This window comes from Sabethes cyaneus, chromosome 3 (assembly GCF_943734655.1).
Source record: "Sabethes cyaneus chromosome 3, idSabCyanKW18_F2, whole genome shotgun sequence".
NCBI classification, from domain to species: Eukaryota; Metazoa; Arthropoda; class Insecta; order Diptera; family Culicidae; genus Sabethes; species Sabethes cyaneus.
Genome location: NC_071355.1, coordinates 238814827 through 238835049, shown reverse-complemented (window position 1 = coordinate 238835049; position 20223 = coordinate 238814827). Strand labels below are relative to the sequence as shown.

The following is a 20223-nucleotide window of genomic DNA, read 5'->3' as shown; positions in this document are numbered from 1 at the left end:
AAAGGTTTTCGTTTCTAAACCTAAACCATAGATCAGTCACAGGTTGAATAAAATCAACTATAAAAGCGTTTGATCAGCCTGAAATTGTTACTTGGGTAACCAGAAATAATTTTGGCCAGAGCTTAAGCATAGACAAACAGACGAAACACTCGCGTTAATTCCATCGTCCATTCAAAAACCACTTATTTTTCAAAAAAGCATGTTTCGCAACATGGCCACACCGCGGCGCTTGAGTGTTGCTTCGAGTTTCCAGTATAAAACCATACAAATGTAAAAAACTTGCAGTATAAAGCCCTGCAAATGTAAAAAAAAACTTCAGTATTCAGAGGGCGCTAGTGTGCAAGCAAAATGAGTAGGACGATGGTTTTTGAAGGATTTTCTTCTATGTGTCATATCAGTTCGTCAGTGGCTTAAGAAAAATAGAAATTTTTTTGGCGAAAATTTAGTGGTGCGTCTTCTTATTTTTACCCTCTAAAGCGGGGTACGCTGCTGAAAAGTAATGGGTAAAAAGATAGGACAAGAAATGATCAAGGAATCGATTTCTTTTATGATTTTTTAATCAGTGCGCACCTCATAAGAAATATTACTTCACGTTCAGATGGCGCAGTTTTACACGTAAGTGAATTAAAACGTCACTTTTCCGTACGGAACACGGATGCCAGGTGGTTTTTTGAAAAGTCTTCACGAATCAAAGAAAAATGTCTTCATTTGTCTTCCTTCGGCTTTCCGCCCATTTAAATTGCATGGTGAAGATGTCTTCAAGCGAAGACATTTCACTTTTTTATAACAAAAATGTCTTCAAAATGAAGACATGTCTTCACTTCTGGCATCTCTGGTACGGAATAATATCCGGCGCAATTATTACCACAAGAAAAAATGACAGTTGGTTGCTTGCATTGGAGTTGTCAAAATTTGTTCGGTAAATAGCAAGAAAATTTCTTGTGCTGTTTTATTTGCAGCAGCGTACCCCGCTTAAAGCGGGGTACGCTGCTGAAAAGTAATGGGTAAAAAGATAGGACAAGAAATGCTCAAGAAATCGATTTCGTTTACGATTTCTTAAGCAGTACGCACTTCATAAGAAATATTATTTCACGTTCAGATGGCGCAGTTTTACATGCAGGTGAATTAAAACGTCACTTTTCCGTACGGAATAATATCCGGCGCAATTATTACCACAAGAAAAAATGACAGGTGGTTGCTTGCATTGGAGTTGTCAAAATTTCTTCGGTAAATAGCATGATTTTTTCTTGAGCTGTTTTCTTTTCAGCAGCGTACCCCGCTTAATATGGTATGTCCTACTATGTGAAATTCCTGTACGCAGTAGAAATTAATCGTGAAGCGCTATCTGTATTTCAATTTAGTAACATATCTTATGCATACCTTCTTGCATACCTTCTCCTGGATTGAATTTGATTGTCTTCCAGCAGGCATGGTTGCCGCATATACAAATGATTATGTGTTTAACAATTTCCCGTCATCACAGAGTTTCGAAAATTATATGAATACACAGATTCTATTTTTTCTTCACCACATTTCAGTATATAGCAAGAATAAAATGACATAAAAAGATCTATGCTATTTTTATACAGATATTTTGCACTTACAACAGCCAAAGAAGTCCGCGTGTAAATCTTGTAAACAGGTCAATAATATTAAATACGTATTCATAGAACCACATTTGGCAACCCGCTCCGTACAATAAACATTAAACAAACCGAACAAACCGTTGAAAATTAGGTAAACAGCCGAAACAAACCGCATTACTTTAGTAAGTTTAATATAAACCGTTCAGTTTAGTGTTTGTTTAGACAATTTTCAATAGCAATGGCAATTCCATTAGATGCCCGGGAAATCCTCAGTCACCTGAACCAGCTCGGCTACCGAAACATTACACCCGAGCAGTTGAAAGAATTCCAAAAAGGTTAGTACAGAAAAGCACCTCTAATTCCTAGCTCATTTACTGACCGTTTTTAGATCTGCGAAAGTTAATCAAATACGACAACCAAATAAGTGGGAACGATCCTTCGGACGGCCATACCTGGCAACACACCGCACAGCCGATGAATCCTTTTCAACGGCTGCACACATCTACGACTATAAGCTACGATGCAAAAATTGCCGGAAAAAGATCTAAACAAAAGCAGCATCAGCAGCATGAAATCAATTCGAAAAAGCAATCAACGACAGCATCATCATCGCAAAGAACAGACTCAGCACCGATCACCGCCGACCCGCCGCCACCCCGGGAGGATAAGGAAAATCAACAACAGAAGTGTCGAAAAGTTCGCAAGCAGCAGGACGACAAAAGTTCAGCCGCGAATAAAATGTGTAAGTATTAATAACTTGACAATAATTCACCGAAAATGACTAATTACCGCTTATTTTAACTTTAGGGATTCGTCCGAGAAGTACCAGTGCTACTAGAAACCGTAAAAATGATCCAGTATCACTCTACCATGCCTATCAGAAAGAATGGGCTCGCTTCCGAAACCAGCTTCCGGGGGAAAATAGTCACTCGGATCTGAGGTGGCAAGTGCGAACTAAAATGCTAGCTGAAAAGTAACGACTGCTCGCAGCAGAATAATTATGGTGAATTTCCATCCAGGGTTAGTTATAATTCCACAAGGCTGATATTTTCTTTTAAGTTTTAGACTGAAAATACATTCCATTTTAAACATATTTTCCACTACCTTCGGTGTCTTCTTTATTTTTAACGATCTACTAAGAATTTACTCATCAACGACCGCGAGTCGTTTCGATGCAGCTGTTCGCTGAGTTTGGTCTCGATATCCTTAGCAGCACTTTCGGTCAGAACTAACGTGTTATGCTTCAGCATTGAGTAGACGTTCAATCCGTAAACCGGCATCAGGTTGACTTGGGGAATATCGTCCGCTATGGCGGTAATGTTCCGTGGCATGATGTCACTGCTATCAATGAACAGCACCGACGGGCCCCACACGCGTTCCTGAATCAAATCTCGCATAAACTGCGGATCATCGGTGGGAATCTCCAAATCCTTCACGATGTGCAAATCATCCTGGGCGAGTTTGATGGACAATGTCGTAACTAGACCGAGCACGCGTGTGAAAAATGGAAGCATGAAAAAATGCGTCGTCGGTGAGCGTGGTCCGTGTGCAATACCACCGCCTCGCCACAGCGGAGACCGAATCGATCCATGGCGCGCCCGGCCTAGGCCCTTCTGAGCCCAAGGCTTACGGCCACCTCCTCGCACTTCGTTGCGCGTTTTCGAATGCGCAAAACTAACGAATCGAATCATCCGCTGCCAGTGGATGTTCTGATGTACGATGTCGATCCGTGGGGTAGCTCCGAACACTTCGCAGCTCAGCTCCCGGATGGCGAGCTTCTGTTCCTCAACCGTGTCGAGATTTTCGACCCAAACCGAGCGAGGAGCACGCGACGGACTTACCGCAAGTGGTTGCACCGGTAGAGGTAGCGTCGAAAAGTGGCCTGCCTTTTGCAGCTGTGGAATCACAGTTTTTGCGAAGTTTTGTCGCAGTAATTGCAGCATTTTGTGAATAAAACTAAAAACTAAATTGAAATATTAGACGATGCAATCATGCAATCGAATCGAACCGCACTAGAAAATTGTAAACACACTTTTTTTCGATAAAGCAAAACAACTGTCAATGTCAAAGTCATTTTTCATCTGCGAGCAAGTCGAGCACTCGAGCAGATACCTTCTTTTGCTGCAAATATTGCGGGGTTGTGGAAAGCATGGCTGCCATTATGTCAGAAGGATATCCATCAGATTAGGCAATTCCCATGGCAATGAGCTTTAGAGACAGCTGGTTTTGGAGTGATTTTCACGCACTGGGTCGAGATTAAATCGTCAATGGTCAAGTATAAAATTTTGCGAAATTCTAAAACCTTTAGGCCTATTTTACAACTTAAAAAAATTAATTTCTCTTGATTTCGGGGTTATCGGGAGATTTTGCAGATTCAAGAAGTAACAGGTAAGTTTCGAAATATCTGGCATCTCTGAAAGTTAAACAAAAGGAGCAAAATACGTCAAAGCGCGCGAAGATATAAGTAAACAATGAATATATTTTAGTTCAGTAATTTCAAAAAGCTGCAATTTCCTATGGTTGGCGTGAAAAGTGAAAACAAAACTCTTTTTGGTTTGATGAAATTTGCGTAATTGTGCTACGAAGCAAATAAGCCTGCTGTGAAATGTCGGCCGACAAGGCATTCGAGCTGGTTCGAGAGTTGACAAGAACGACCGAAACTATTCCTGCCTTCAATGTAAAATTTATAGTTTATCTAGCCTTTACAATTTATTATTTACTGCTTTATTTACTTGTAGGATGACGGCGTACGATCCGTTTTGGAAGATATTAACCAAATTTATCAGGAGAATTACAGTTTTGCGTAAGTTTTTTTACGTTGCTTCATGACTAAAAAGTTGGTGTTCTGCTTGCGTTGATACTGGTCGTATTCTTAGTGGTGACGGACGAAATGTAATAGAAAAACGTCCAATAGCAACGGTAGAACAAAATTGTTGACTAACTGAATTCATGGATTACTAGGATCACTAACACTCTCAACCATGAATCCGACACCATGATCAAGGTGAGTCAAAATAGGTGATCTAGTTTTCACAGTTTGTAGAACAGAAGTGCGCGGTACAATTGGTTAGCAACCATCGACGTTGTTTATACATTCAACAGTTTCCGCTTTGAAAATTTCGGTGATCGTCAAGGGTAACCCAGCGGGGGTGAAAAACAAATTTGAACATCAGAAAACCTCTCTTGACTAACCTTGACCATGATATTTGTTTACGACACATGGCTGTTGCTTGCTTTTTTGGTCAATTAAACGGCACTGTACTCTAGTTTTATCAATGATGATCAATAAAAGTGAATATCTCTGAATTTCACTGGGATAATACAAATCTTTTTTCATCAAAAGAAAGTTATTTTCATATGCATTCTAACAGGTTGATGTTTGTTTACAGCACCTGCTTGTTTCTTGTAGCTTTGATTAAATAAAGACCATGCTACCTTTTTTTTCAGATTGGTTTTATCCCAGCGGGTTCCAGAATTATTAATCAATACAGCTGGTATACTCCTAGAAAAGCAGGGTAAAATTCCCTTCATTTGGCCAAAACAGCTAGGACAAAACACGTGCCTTAAACAATGACCATGCCATTGTTATCCCCATAAAGATATCTTTCTTTTCATATCAAAATATTGAACGTAGTCCAGCGGCAGTTGGAGAGTTTGAGATAAAAATTTCCACTATGCGTTGCCTTATTAACAACTTAGGCTGAATTTTTCTCTAGCGGTCGGTCTGCCTTTGATTTGATATTGTATAATCGCTTCGATTTGAGCGCCAATCTCCCTGTGGCAGATCCGTGAACTCCCACATTCCGTTGTCATCCAAAGATTTGATTTCCGTCAGCAGGGCCTTTCGCCAAAAGTCGCTGTCATCGTGCCGCATCGCCTCGCGGTACATAGTAGGCTCGCTTCTCGTTTACACCCGAGACACGAAAGTCTTTTAGAAAATAGTACCGAAACTCAATTCAAAATTGAGATACTTGCGTAGAAACCGGCGTTCCCGTCCACTGTGCTTTACCGCTTCAAGCTGATATTCTAGTTGGGAAAGGAACGCAAATAATGGTGCTGCTGTTTCTGGTTCGCACTAGTTGTCCTCCCGATGTTCCGCCAGATTGAAATGCAGCTCGTAAGCGTCTGCTTAAGAAAACTCTTCTTTTATGAGCTGTAGACACGGTATCCTTTGGTCCATACTGCATATCCAATGAATACTCCAACCTCGGACTTTGAATCCTACTTCTTCCTTCGCACTTTCCGAACATGGACCATAACTTTTGTCCCGAACGCATGCAACCTTTAGTCCCTTTAGTCGGCGTTCGGTTGATCAGATATGTCACCGTTCCAACTGCTTCAGTCCAAAAATTTTTAACCAGGCCAACATCGAATAGAAGATATTGTGCTAGCGCAACAATCGAAAGGTTCATAGGCTCAGCCAGAGGCCAGAGCTAGCGTTTAGACCGGCAAACCCGTGCGATGGGACGAAGCCTCGCGCTTAGTGATGACTAGAGAAAAATGTTAAAAATTCCAGGGGCCAATCTTTGGCTGTATATACAACACAATTGGCTCTTCAGAAATAGTTGGATGATTTCGATTGTCTCCTTTCCTCCTTTATTTATATGTAGAGTGTAATATGTTTCGGAAAAAATCGACGAAATTAGTCCTCGCTGCTTTGGAATATGTCGTTACGTAATATGCCAAACGGCACGGCTCTGCTTGTACGTCGATTGTTTACGGAGACTTCGATCAAATGGAATGCGCTATTTTGAACCAATGAATTCTCCATTTTCAACTGGGTAAATCTACGGAAACCGCACTGCACTGCGTTGTGACGTTGATTGAGAAATCATTCAAATATCAAGAGATGGCACTTTGTGTTTTCCTTGATATTGAAGGCGCTTTTGATAACTCGTCCTTCGCTTCAATTTTTACGGCTCTCTCAAAACCTCAAACTCAAACTCAAAACCGAAAATACTAACGGAAATGAGCTAGATTCAAGTAATGCTTGCAAGCGGATCACAGCATCATTAGAAGATGTTATTTAAGCTTTATTTTTCCTTAACTTCGCGAGCCAAAAGCGATAACTTTGTAAGAAAAGATCCTAGAGATTTGCAATCTTCTGCAAAAACGTGTATTTTGAGTCTCTCAATAATCGCCTAGAACCATATATTCCTGTAAAATGCAACCAACATAAGCTAAGTATGAAAAACTAATTTTTAAAGAATTTCCAAGGAAAATGCTCTATATCTCTGCACTCGATAGCAATAGAAATGTCATTTCTTTAGCAAAGTTGTTTACCTTTATATTTTCCATAACTTTCCTGAAGAAACCATGTGTCTATTTACTAACACAAAAAAATGGACGTGTATCGAGCCTCTAGCGAACGCGAAACACATAAAACGTATGCTTGCCGTACTCTCATTTGGGTGGTTGGGGACAAGCGGAACCTATACAAGTTTATAGTACTCGACTTAAGCTTTAAGATGAAGCGCTGGTTTCATAAATCCGCTTGCCCCATTTTAGCCCATGGGCTCGTGAAACTATGAAAACTTAATGCTTGAATATGCGATAACTCAGCAAGTAAAGGTCCAATGGATTTGCGGTCTTCTGCAAAAACGTGTATTTTGAGAGCTTCGATAATTGCCTAGAGCATTGTATTCTTGTAAAATGCAACTAACAAAAGTTGCTAACAGAACTAACAGAAGTTGCTTGTCTTTACAATATTTACAACTTTGCCGAAGAAACTATGTCTATATCATTGTTCTATTTTCATTATAGTAAGCAATGACGAACTTTTGACAGTTTTAGATTAAGGGGGATATTCATACGAAGTAATGAGGACCATAAATGATAAAATGAAAGCAAAAGACACTAGGAAAAAAGTTCCACTTTTCGCCCTTTTGGACCACTGTGCAGTGGTCTTCTAACGCATACAAAATAGGGTCTTGTTGCTTAATCTGCACAGGCCCTCGCGCACTGTGCGCCGGCGTTGCGGTAAATGCCACACTTTCAAGGAGATTTCTTCATCTCGTGGTTGAAGTGCTCTGTGCCGTTGTCAGTCCTCAATCGCTTCACATGATGATCGTCTGCTTCTTAACGTAAGCTAGAAAATCTGAAGCAATTCAACTCTTCTGTTTTCGCGCAAAAATAAACGAAGTATTTCCCACTGCAATCATCAATGAACGTAAGAACGTTCCATCATACTAAGCGAATCGGGATGGATCGGATCCAGCACTTTGTCCGCTCCAACACCCTCATATCGGAATGCTTGTCGGTAATGCTTCCCACGTAAGCACGGAACACAAGACGAAAGCTCCGCCTTGCTGAATTGCACTCCCAACACCGTGCCACGAAGTTGCTCAATACTCTGTACGTTCGGTGTCCCATTCCCCAATTGTACAGCTCAAGATCATCCGATAACCACACAACGTATGTGACACACGAACATTTTTTACTTTTCTGACGCAACTTTTACAGATCACCTTATTGCTCTTCAATCGCAATCATGTCGCCAGCCGGATTGGTCATCAATCACGTTTCGAGGGTTCTCCAGTTCTTCAAGGTCACGATACATATGGGATAAAAACCCACAGTCAAACATAATTGGACTTGGATTGCGGCCTGAATGAAATGTGAACACGGCCTTTTTCTTGTTCCGACCATAGAACACCTTCTTAAAATTGCACTCGGCTGCCTTACCTGGCCAATTGACATACCGGAGAATCTTTGCTTCAACAGTATCCACCGTCAGCTTGATCCCGGACGTTTCAAGGCCCATGATCATGGCTCCGTGCGCTTTCGACAGTCCTATTAACAGGATACTGGACATCTAATGGTCATTAACTTCGCATCCGATTGCAGTCAACTTCTGCCGAATGGTCGTCAGAAGATGAACGTCGGCTTCGACCGATTCACTCTCTACAAGCTTGATTCTGGTCAACTGCCGAAGCAGCCCGAATTCCTGGGTGTAATCGCTATCCTGGAAAACCACCTTTTGACTATTCCATGCCTTCTTGGCGGTTGTCGCATGTTGCACCAGCCTATAGTTCATATTATGGTCAATACTCAAACATATCGTCGCAAGAGCCCGTTCCAATAGTTTCTCCTGTGGATTATCCGCGGTGATGACTCCCTTCACAAATGAAGCTAGATTTTCTAAACCACGTAATCACTTTATTAATGGTACCGTATCGAGAATTCGAAAAATTGTTAGTATGGGATCTACTGATTGCCCATAACCTAGAATAACAACGATTTCAACGACTAACTAAATTCATGGATTACTCGGATTACTAGGATCTCTAACAAAAGGAATGAAATATTATATGCAGTCTTGCAAAACCCAGACCTTTATTCTATTTCCAATATAACAGATATTATATCAATTTATTACTGGTTCCTGCTGAATCTAAATCTAGCGACAATACGGATGTAATTCCATAACACCTAATCTCATTTCCAGCATGTCGTACAACCAAACCGGCGACCGCAAATACCTCCCGCTCGTTATGTACCGGCACAAGCTGATCCAGCGGCAGAAGCGCTGCATGATGGTCTACCTGTACAGCCGGATTCAAAAGCTGAAGAAAGTTCGCTGGCATCTGGGCGCCACGCTGCCTGCCGACATCAAGGCCAACCTTAACGAACCGGAACTGCAGTGGTTCAACAACTATTCGAAAATCCTAGCCAACTACATGATGACGATCGGCGACGGTCAGGGTCTAAATCTGACGAACGATATCAAACCTCCGAAGTCGCTCTTCATCGAGGTTCGCTGCCTGACCGACTACGGTAAGTTCGAACTGGAAAGCGGCGAAATAGTTCTGCTGAAAAAGAACAGTCAGCACTATCTACCGAAGCTGCAGTGCGAAGCCCTGATTCGGCAGGGTATCCTTCAACACATTGTTTGATATGAATCGATTTTAAACCATAAAAGCGAAAACGAAAGGATTAAATTAATGTACAACAATAAATACGCTTATTTGAAATGGTAATTTACCTGGGAATTTCTTATGGGAAAACAACTGCTTAACATAAGCGGAAATTTCGAACCGAATTTCGAAGCCTTACGGCTCGGGGAAGCCGTGAAATGGCAATAAATTATTGAGATGAGGGCTAGGCACACCGAAAAAAAAAATCCCAAAGTCATAAACGAACTTAAATCATCTGCGCTAGCTTCTGCTATACCTTCTTGAAGTTCGACTTCGATTGCATGGCGCCTAGGGGCCTAGAACAGCGTAATGTAAGCTGGGAAAGCCTGGGATGATTTTATTTACTTAATAAATACAAATAGGTTTACCCATTCTGCTCTAAGGTTTAACCCCGGAACATCAACAGTTCGAACAGCAAAGAAGAATGAAAGAAAGATTGAGAAAAAACGGAAATACTTTTGGAATGCACGCATGCAGAAATCAGTCAGAAATTCCGCCTGGACTTTTCACAGGTCCAAAAATGCCGTAGGCTGCAGAAGAGCGACAAAGAGGCAAAACATCGATTTTGCTCTATTGTGGTTATCACATTTTCTGCAGCTGGTCTCGGACCACTTTACGCAAACGGCAAAAGGTCGTCATCTGGGATCGGCGAGTTCAGGCATCTTATGTTAATAATGTATTTACCATTAGAAGGCGCCTAGCAAACAATATGATCCCTTCCGCATAAGTTAATCAACAACGTCGTCGTAAATCCTTTGGGGCATGCGCTCCTTATGTTTTCTGGGTTTATTGTGATACTCGGGGATTTCCGGAAGAACGGAAATACCTATAATACGGCCAACGTGAAAGCCACCAGATGGTGTACAAATTTGAACAATTCTAGCGTTGCTTTTCGATGTATAGCAATGGACATGGATTGGAATTTTTTATACAAATTTGCTTATGCACTGCGGTTTTTCCAGTACTTTCAGGTAGCGATAGGGGAACTATCAGTAACTAACAATAGTTATCAGTAAGCAAAAATCACGGAGGTTTCACTGATAGTTATCAGTAATTTGGTTGCAACTCGTAGTTATCAGTTGCGATTGTAATCTAGTCCTCACTCCTCGTGATTCACCTATATAAACACTACTGCTCAAGTAATTTGCTTTAAAAAATACAGACATTAAAAATTTTACAAAATTTTAATATTAAAATAAGCTAGCAATTTACCCGAAAAAAAATCGGTTTTAAGTATTTTTTTAATATGAGCCTAAACGCAGATGTATTGATTACGCCCGTTGCAATAAAGTTTTCTATTCTGAATTTCAATCAAACTGTTAAGAAAAAAATGATTTGTGTGGTACTTTTGAAACAGTTCCTTAAAATTAAAAGATCTATTACTTAATGATAGAAACACCGAATGCATGAAATGATTGGTTTGGCAAGAAATGCCATAAACAAAGCTATTTACCAATTTAAAGCTTTAGTACCGTCAAGCGGGGTAACTTGCAACAGTTCTCAACTATGAGTGCTAGTGAAAACTTATCTGTAGTACATTTGAGGACAATTAATTAATACAAAGTTATTAGGTCTACCATAGAACAATTTCACATATTGAGAAAAAATATGCGATCAATATTGGCTGTTGTAGAATTTTTTAACTAATTTGTTACTAGTAACCCCTAAACGGGGTAACTTGCAACAAACAATATTTTTTGGAAATTGAACGAATTTAAAGATTTGTATGAGTTTCTTTTGACTTGAATATGCAAATGATAATCCGACTTGAGATTTTTAATTGCATTTGCTATGAATATACGCATAAATGTCCTATGTCACGTTGGTGAAAAAAAATATGAGCCCCGTAACGGAAATTACAGAAATAACGTTTTATATCATTCATGCAGTTGATATTCCTTGTCTGGATCCGATAGAGCTGCCTTCTTTAAGGACCATTCACATATTACGTAACGCACTTAAGGAAACGGGAGTTGTGTAACAACGCATTACACGTCGTATATCCACTATGCAAAATCGCGTCATGAAGTGAAGCGGGAGAGTTAAAAATCATCGATATCTCGGTTACGTCATATATGAATGTTCATTACATTACGAGTGATCGTAATTAGACACTATCAAATTGCTGGTCGATTCTCTCAGTAAGGTTATTTTCGTTTTGGCCTCTTCTATGGCCATTTTCAGTATATCCAGAGAAAAACTGGCATATTTCCGACTTATCGAAAGTATCTTACTCTCTTTAGGCATGCTTTAGTATTGTTTGATGCAAAATTAAATGATAACGTGCCTCTTGAAGGTAACGGAACACAGCTTTTTATATCTACCAGCTGTTGCAAGTTACCCCGTTTAAGTACTTGTTTTACGAATAACGTGGTAACAAGTAAGATAAACAAAACTAGTCATCAAAAATCAATTATTTTGTTACCTTATTATTTATTTTACTATAAATAATGTATGTTAGGCTTCTTTTATTTGAAGTGCCTGTGGGCGACACAAACGTTTTACTGGCGAAAAATTGACGATGAACTTGACACCAACTTGTGGGATTTTTTAAAAATCACCAAAACAGCAGATCATCAACATAACAGTATTTAAGGCTTCTTTGAACTGTTAACAACAAGATTCAGTGACTGATATAGATTACAACTTGAAGTAACAGATCAAAAAGTATAGTAAATTGAATCGATATTGCGTTGTTGCATGTTACCCCGCTGTTGCAAGTTACCCCGTTTGACGGTACCGTTTCCAGCTGGCATTTTCATAGGTATTTCCTATATATAAAAATGGATTGCTGTCTCTCTGTCCGTATGTTCCTTATAAAATGGGAAACTACTGAACAAATGATGTTTGCGTTCCGGCTCCCAATATCAAGCAGATCTCCGAGAGTCGACTGTTGAAAGCTAGCAGGTACATGGTGTCTATCGCCTGGAAAATCATGGAAAACTTGGAAATGTCAAGACAATTCATTTCACTTGAAAAAGTTGGACATTTTTCTTAAATGTCAGGAACTTTTTACAGTACGAATAAATACAACTAGAAATAATTTGAAAATTATTGTTACGCTTGTTACGCGCACCTCTAAGTCCCCGGGCTAAACACGGATTCACGAAATTTAGTCACCATTAAAACAATAACGAACGCGATGGCAGATCAAAGCTCTACCCAATTAAATGTCGATTTGTGTATACAAACCTTCTAACTAAATACTGTAAAACGGGATAACATTGATAACTTTTTTTCTAAAGTTGTTTAAAATCATTTATCGCCAAAATTTTGATTTTGTAAATTTGGGGTAACTTTGATCAGTATTTACATCGCAACGTCTTACGATTTTTTCTCATTAATGGTTTTGTCAACATATAATTTCAATATCCAGAGACTTAACGAATAGGCTAGGCAGTCATTATATTTGACTTCAAAAATAATTTAACGAGCGAACCAACAAGCGCCAGTGTATCAAAGTTAAGTTTATTTAAAAAAATGAAAAAAGGAGTTTTATATCCGAACTTTCTTGCTCGTTGAAGTTGCCTTTGTCACTTTCGTTTTCATCAATTTTGTATTTCTCAAACGTCTTATTTTTCTCTTTACGCTCTAATAGGATCCATAAGATAAGATCAGAGGAGTGGTGTTTTCTTTCCCATCCGATGCCTTCTTTTTGGTTATTTCAATCACATGGCCCTCAAAGGCGCTGGTTCCTGGTTGAACATCCACAAGGCTTATTGGGAATTTGTAGCTCCTTACCGCCACCTTACCGAACCGTTCTTCTTTCAGCATCGCCACGAGTTGTTCTGAAATCCAGGTACCCGCTTCAGAACTGCATTTCTATTTAGCGGATAAATATCCGCCGCTTGAAATCCAGTCTTCATCGATTCTAATAATCGTGCAAAGATATGTTTTGGAAAACATCCCTTGTTTCGTCGCTTCCGAACCTCTAGCGTAGACCTCCATGCCATTTTCAATGGCCTGAAATAAGCCACATCCAGTGGCTGACACAGATGCGTGGAATTCGGCGGAAGGATTACAATCTTGATCTTGTTCTCCAGACAGCTATTGATGACACGAAGGTGTCGTATCCGAATCCAAAACACATCCTTGGTTCTCGAAAATAGCACACAGAATGATTTCGCTCGTTATTCTCGCGTTCCTCGACCTTACGGGAAACGTTGTCCCACTCAATAGGCTCAATTATATACATGGCTGCCAGAAAACAATATCGACTCAAAGTTTGGGCAGTGCTAACATTTTGAAAGTGACATTATTTTTTTATATTTAAGTTCATAACTAAGCTAGCTATGATTACTCTTGATTTGATCATAAACATTTGCTTACATTCAACCATGTCATTGCTATTCACTACAGAAGGGACATGTGGGAATTAACCTTGTCTCTTATTAAATCTCTCGGTAGACTATTCTCCAGCATCTGGCAGTAAGAAAGAGCAATCGTAAAAAAACCAGTTCTTAAATGTCTCTGTGTCATACTTACTTTACTTTACTTTTTCGGCGACAATCCGCTTATCGAATCCATGCCGAATTCAGGAGCCGTCTCCACATTACTCGGTCTTGGGCTGCTACTCTCCAGTCGTCCCTAACACCCGCTGTTCTAGCATCCTCGTCAACAACGCTCATTCAACGGGTACGGAGTCTGCCTCGAAGTCGTCGGTCTCTGTCGGGTTCTCTGCTAAATATTGTTTCCGCTGATCTCTCATCCGGCATCCTTGCTTCATGGCCAGCCCATTATAGCTTGCCGTATTTTAGTCGTTTCACAACACCCGCATCTTTGTACACTTGGTATATTTCATGATTCATGCGGCTGCGCCACACTCCTTCGTCTAATATGCCGCCAAGAATTGATCCTCCTTAAGATGTGTGTACGCTTCTTCCACAGCTCTACGGTTAACACCGATGATATCGATGTCGTCCGCGAACCCTAGAAGCATATGAGATTTCGTGATGATGGTACCGCTTCTCTGCACGCCGGCCCTTCGAATAGCACCTTCCAATGCAATGTTGAACAGCAAGTTCGATAGTCCGTCACCTTGCTTCAAACCACCTAACGTCACAAACGAGTACGATGTCTCATCCGCTATTCTGACGCATGATTTTGAAGCTTCAAGGGTAGCACGTATCAGCCTAATCAGTTTTGTTAGAAAACCATGTTCAAGCATAATCTGAATCGTACGCCGCCTTGAAGTCTATAAACAAATGATGAGTCTGCAAGTTGAATTCCCAGAATTTATCGAGGATCTGTCCCTCTCGAAAACCGCACTGGTATTCGCCAACAAAGGTTTGCTGCAACGGCCTCGGCCTAAGAAACAGGATGCGGGAGAGAATTTTGTATGCAGAATTGAGGCGAGTAATACCTCGATAATTGCTGCATTCGAGTCGATGGCCCTGTTTGTAAATTGGGCATATGAGACCTTCCAACCTGTCCGTAGGTAATTTCTCCTCAGTCCATACCTTTAGTATAACCTGATGGATTGCGCAATACAGCCGTTCGCTCCCGACTTTCAAAAGTTTGGCGGGGATGCCGTCCTTTCCAACTGCTTTGCCGTTTTTAAGCTCTCTCGCTGCTTTCCTAACCACGTCCAAAGTTGGTGGATCCACAGCACGGACATCGTCAATCGTTATCCTGTTTCTGTTGACCGTTTCATCTTGTTCACCATTCAACAATGCATCGAAATATTGTTTCCAACGCCTAGCCACCCCCGATATTTCGGTAATCAGGTTTCCCCTCCTTGTCGTTGCACATAACAGGAGTTGGCACGGTCCGGTTCCTGATTTTGTTGATCGTATTAAAGAAGCTTCTCATATCGTGCCTCTCAAAGCAATGCTCCGCCTCCGCAAGAACGCGATCCCAGTGCTGACGTTTCTTACGACGGTGAAGTCTCTTTTCGGCAGCTCTAGCATCTCGGTATCTCTCTCTGCTCTGGCGTGTCACAGTTGTAACCAAAATGTAACTTCTGGCTCGATTCTTCTCATCAGTCACTCGCTGGCTTCATGCGTCAAACCACTCACTGGAAGTGGCTGCAACAGTAGTACCCAACACTTCCCGCGCTCTAGTACTGATCGCGTCGTGGATGTGTCTCCACTGTTCGTTCAGGTTCTCTCCGAGATGTTCACCGATCCGCTCATCAGTCTTCCGAGAGTACTCTACAGCAACTCCCTCCGCTGATAATCGCCGAATGTTCAGTCGTATCTTCCACGCTGGCTTCGATTTGAATACATTGGACAACCGGGTGTGGATCTTGCTTACTACGAGATAGTGGTCCGAGTCAACGTTTGGTCCCCGGAAGGATCGCACATCAAAAAAGTGCCGGCCATCAACCAGAACGTGGTCGATCTGGGAGCAGGCCTCTCCATTAGGGTGTTTCCAGGTGTGGTTCCGAATATTCCATCGTGCAAAATGGGTACTACAGATAACCATTCCTCTGGCTGCAGCAAAGTTGATTAGCCTCAGGCCATTGTCGTCACTGTGTCATACCATCCTAAAATGATTGAATATATTGAAACGTTGAATGATACCTTGCTTATCATAACCATAATCATTTTCAGTGGCAGTCAGAATAACGCAAAAATAATTCTTAAATTAGTAATTTAATGTTTCTTACCAAATTTTGTACAGTTGTATCGAGTTCCTTTAGGCCCGCCATGTTGGATAGAGATGAAGAGCAGCGTATACGACGTATGGCAGAAGCGTTCCTCTGCTCGCGATGCCGGCAAACGTGACTGAGTATGACTGGGCAGAGACAATCTGGGCCTGGGCGGCTGGAAGAAAGCTTACCTTTTATTTTGTTGTGATTCAGGAACTCTTTGATCAAGTTTGCCTGTTTGAAAAGGGTAGCCTCAATCACCAGCAATCTTTATGACATTGCTGAGTTCTTCCTCCTGGGTATTGGTTAGCATAGTGGGAGTCCCAATTTTATTCGTTTGAAGACTTTTTAGCTTGTTATACAGAGTCCCGAAGGGAATTTTATAGTGTTTGCTGAACGAATTGGTCCTCCAGTACTGTCGTTCATGGGTTGCCGTTCTCCAATCCCCTCGAACCCCACCAGCTGACCGTGCGTCGTCCTCGACAGCGCACCCGATCTGCCCCGAAGTCTACGGCCTCTTCCTGATTCACTACTAAAAATAGTTTTGGCTACTCTTTCGTTGGAAATTCTGGCCACGTGTCCAACCCACCGCAGCATGCCACAGCATGCATGTTGGTCTCTGCCATTGAAAATTCGAAAGACTTTTTTTTACTACATTCATGTGTATTTTCTTGTTTTACCTTTTACAATATTTACATCTTAAGTGTTTAGCATCAAAATATTGCTTCTCATCTTTGTTGTACTTCTGGCTTTTTCGTCGATTTTTGAACAGACTGATCAGACCGGAACCGCATACATGCTGAGACAATACCCCACCCTCTGGGAGGAAAGGGATATCAGATGTATATATGTTATACAAAATGGGCCCCAGGATACTTCCTTGAGGCACACCTAAAGGGATGTTAACTGTTTGCGAACAAACACTATTCAGAGATACCCGAAACACGGTGCCTGACAGGTAACTTCTGATGATCTTGATAAGATACATCAGAAAATTGTGTCGATGCTGCTTGAACACTAGGCCGTTGTCCCACGATGGAGTTAATGGATGGTGGACCTTTCTTTGCGGAATCCAAACTGTGCCTCTAGGTAGACACCATTCTCATCAGCGAACGAAAGAATCCGGCTTTGGATTGACTTCTCATACAGCTTGGAGTGAGTAAAGAGCAAGCTAATGATAGCTCTTGGAAACAGCAGGTTCTTTCCCCGGTTTCGGCACTGGGATAACTAATTTCCATATTGAAAGGGAGTAGCCAAGCTCCCAGCTCCCGGTTGAACATGTTTGCTACAAGACTAAATTAGCCGTAGCTCAAGTGCTTGAGCTCGATGTTCAACGTGCTGTCGAATCCGAGGCCGTCATGTTTTTAGATCTCTTGGCATAGCCCATCAGCTCGTCAGCCGTGATTTTTTGTTGCTCAGGTACCAAGCTGTCTGATCGATCAGCCTCGGCGACTCCCTCGGCAGCAGAGTACTCGTGTGGGCTGTGAGACATTGCAAACTGCTGACCCAGCGCGTCCGCTTTTTCACTTGGAGTTATCAGTAAAATTCTATCACATGACCTGACGAGACAAGAGGAGGGATAGGATTTGGCTTCTTTTTGAAGACCTTAGTCAAAGACCAGAAAGAATGAAGATTCGGCAGTTTTAGAATTTTTTACCTTGAAATTCTCGGTAAAATTTTCCAGTTGTTCCATTTTTGGATTAACGAGATCTTGGAAAGTTAATTTTTATCGAGACTATTTCCTTAGATTTTAGCTGTTTGGATCTCCGAAATTTGTTTTACCGTACTCGGTGATAAAGTCTAAGTGTGTAGTGATACAAAAATTATTAGTTCAAAGGTCTTTTATATATCCAAAACTACATACGGTGAACAGATTCCATATCATGAGAATTCTTATCTTTCTTTTGAGATTATATGTTTCGAATTATGCTATACTGTGAATACTATACTATGAAAATTATGCTATACTGATGAAAGGGATCCTTTGCAATAAATTTAGTACAAAATAATGATTTCGCAGGATTTTCATTTAACACATTGTTCAATTTGTAGCATTTATTGACGGTGTCAGGCTGTATAAGCAAACGAAAGGATTAAATAAATTTACAACAATAAACACAGTTATTTGAAATTGTAATTTATTTGGGAATTTCTTACGGGAAAACAACACTGCTTTACCATATGCGGAAATTTCAAACTGAATTTCCGAATTTTACCACCCCGGGTAGGTTTAAAAATGGCAATAAATTATTGAGATGAGAAGAAAACACATTGCAAGAAAACCCAAAATCGTAAACGCACGCAAATGATCTGCGCTAGCTCCTGATTACCATTCGAGAGGTTCCACTTCGATTGCCCGGCGCCTAGGCATTCTAAGTACGATCTCCGATTCACACCGACCGGCCGGCTGACCGGCATAAGCTAGCAAAGAGCAAAGATGATTTTATTGACTTAATAAATACAAATAGGATTACCTATTTTGCTTGAAGGTAAACCCCGGAACGTCAACAATACGCACAGAGGGAAGGAAGCAAAGGGAATGAAAAAGCGGAAATAATTATGGAATTTTCGCTTGGAGAGACCAGCCGAAATTTCCGCCTGGACTTTTCGCAGGCTTTTCTGACCTACCTACTTTGCACGAGAGAAACAGAGACAGTGTGTCGCTCTCTAGTGCGGTCAGTTTTTGTTTCTGCCAGCCAGGGGAAAGCTGAGCATCATCTGGAGAATTTCGTTGATTTCAAGGCCCTTTATGTTAATGATGGCGTGTTTACCATTAAAAGGCGCCTAGCAAACAAAAGGGTCCCTTCCGCTTAAGTTAATCAACAAACGCCGCAGTAAAACCCCGGTGTGCTGCGGCATGCGCTGCTTATGTTTTCCGGGCTGCTTTATTGTGGGCTAAAGGTTTTCCGTAAGGAAATGGGAAAACCTATCAGTACCTACCAGGTCATTGCGAACGTTATTGCCAGATGGTGTGAAAGTTAGGAGTTCCTTTCTGCGTTATCTTTTGTGGGATTGCTGATGGGAATTTTGAGGAAGAAAATTTATCGAAACCACGAACAGTTTTTAATATTTTAGTCGCATAATGAATATTTGAGACTCGAAAACAATACTGAGAATGCCTTGTCAATCAACCAGAAAAAAATCTACTTGCTGCTGAATTTGCCAATATGAAACAACAGATTGTCTAAGCAGCCTCAACTCTTGGTTAAATAGTTCACTTATGCAATAAGTATTTGATTTTTCACTTCGGATTAAAATAAATTTAAAAGCTTTAGGTAGGTATGTTAAGTAACGTTAAGATTTGCATTCCACTACTAAACGCATTTGGCTCGCATGAATTGCTAACGCTGTGACACAACGCCTACCCTGATTGGCAATGTGATTTTTATCGAGTTTCGAAAGATTCTCGAACACCACAAATGGTAGGGATGTCAACACCTGCGGTTTTTGCTTCAAACAAACGTTTATCTCACAACGACAGTTTTATATATTTACTAATTTTTTCGGCATGTTTGATTTTCTAAATCTTTGCAAATGTAAACAACATGCGACTAAACTAAAAAGAGAAGTTTTTAAAACAACGCTCGAATTATAAAAAAATGCTTTTTGCTGCTTGTAAGCTTTATCCTTCCAAACCTTGCTAATATGTTAAAAATCTGCTTAAGTAACCATTGTAAACGATTTTATCAATTTCCTAAGTTTGGTAAAAATCCTTAAGAATTCCAGGGTTTTTTTGTATGCCAGAAGGGCATTGGGTTAAAAGGCCACTGCGACAGTCTTAATGATCGTCTTTTGTGGCAGACCCCGATTGCTGTACACAGTTTGGGGACCGCTCATACCCATTGATGGAGTTGGGCGGGATAGTTGTGATCCTGTGCCCCAATTCGGTACTACATGGTTTATAAAGCCAATGACAGTTTTGGGATTTAGGCTCTATACCTGATATGGAGTAAGAAGGAAACTTCCTACGAAGTTGTGCCTTGATAATGCAAGAGCTCCGCAATTGCAGAGCAGATGTGCTAAACTTTCAGGTTCAGAGTTACAAAAGCGGCAGGTTTCGGATGATACCTTGCCGATATTCTTTAAATGATAAAGAGCGGGGCTGTGTCCTGTTAGGAGTCCCGTGTTT

At 40.9% G+C, this 20223-nt stretch overlaps 3 protein-coding genes across 3 annotated transcripts; 2 read left to right on the top strand and 1 right to left on the bottom strand.

The window, feature by feature from the left end:
• Positions 1–1773: 1773 nt before the first annotated feature.
• On the top strand, positions 1774–2679 carry LOC128742900 (uncharacterized). Its single transcript, XM_053839393.1, has 3 exons — positions 1774–1921; positions 1975–2328; positions 2394–2679. The coding sequence occupies exons 1-3, from the start codon at positions 1825–1827 to the stop codon at positions 2561–2563; spliced, it is 621 nt and encodes a 206-aa protein (XP_053695368.1). The 5' UTR covers positions 1774–1824; the 3' UTR covers positions 2564–2679.
• LOC128742899 (39S ribosomal protein L4, mitochondrial) lies at positions 2679–3581 on the bottom strand. Its single transcript, XM_053839392.1, has one exon. It carries the CDS (start codon positions 3527–3529, stop codon positions 2711–2713), a length of 819 nt encoding a protein of 272 aa, XP_053695367.1. The 5' UTR covers positions 3530–3581; the 3' UTR covers positions 2679–2710.
• A 498-nt stretch (positions 3582–4079) lies between these two features.
• Positions 4080–9543, top strand: LOC128743480 (DNA replication complex GINS protein PSF1-like). The gene is made up of 3 exons (XM_053840071.1): positions 4080–4263; positions 4325–4389; positions 9034–9543. The coding sequence occupies exons 1-3, from the start codon at positions 4192–4194 to the stop codon at positions 9479–9481; spliced, it is 585 nt and encodes a 194-aa protein (XP_053696046.1). The 5' UTR covers positions 4080–4191; the 3' UTR covers positions 9482–9543.
• Positions 9544–20223: the final 10680 nt, after the last annotated feature.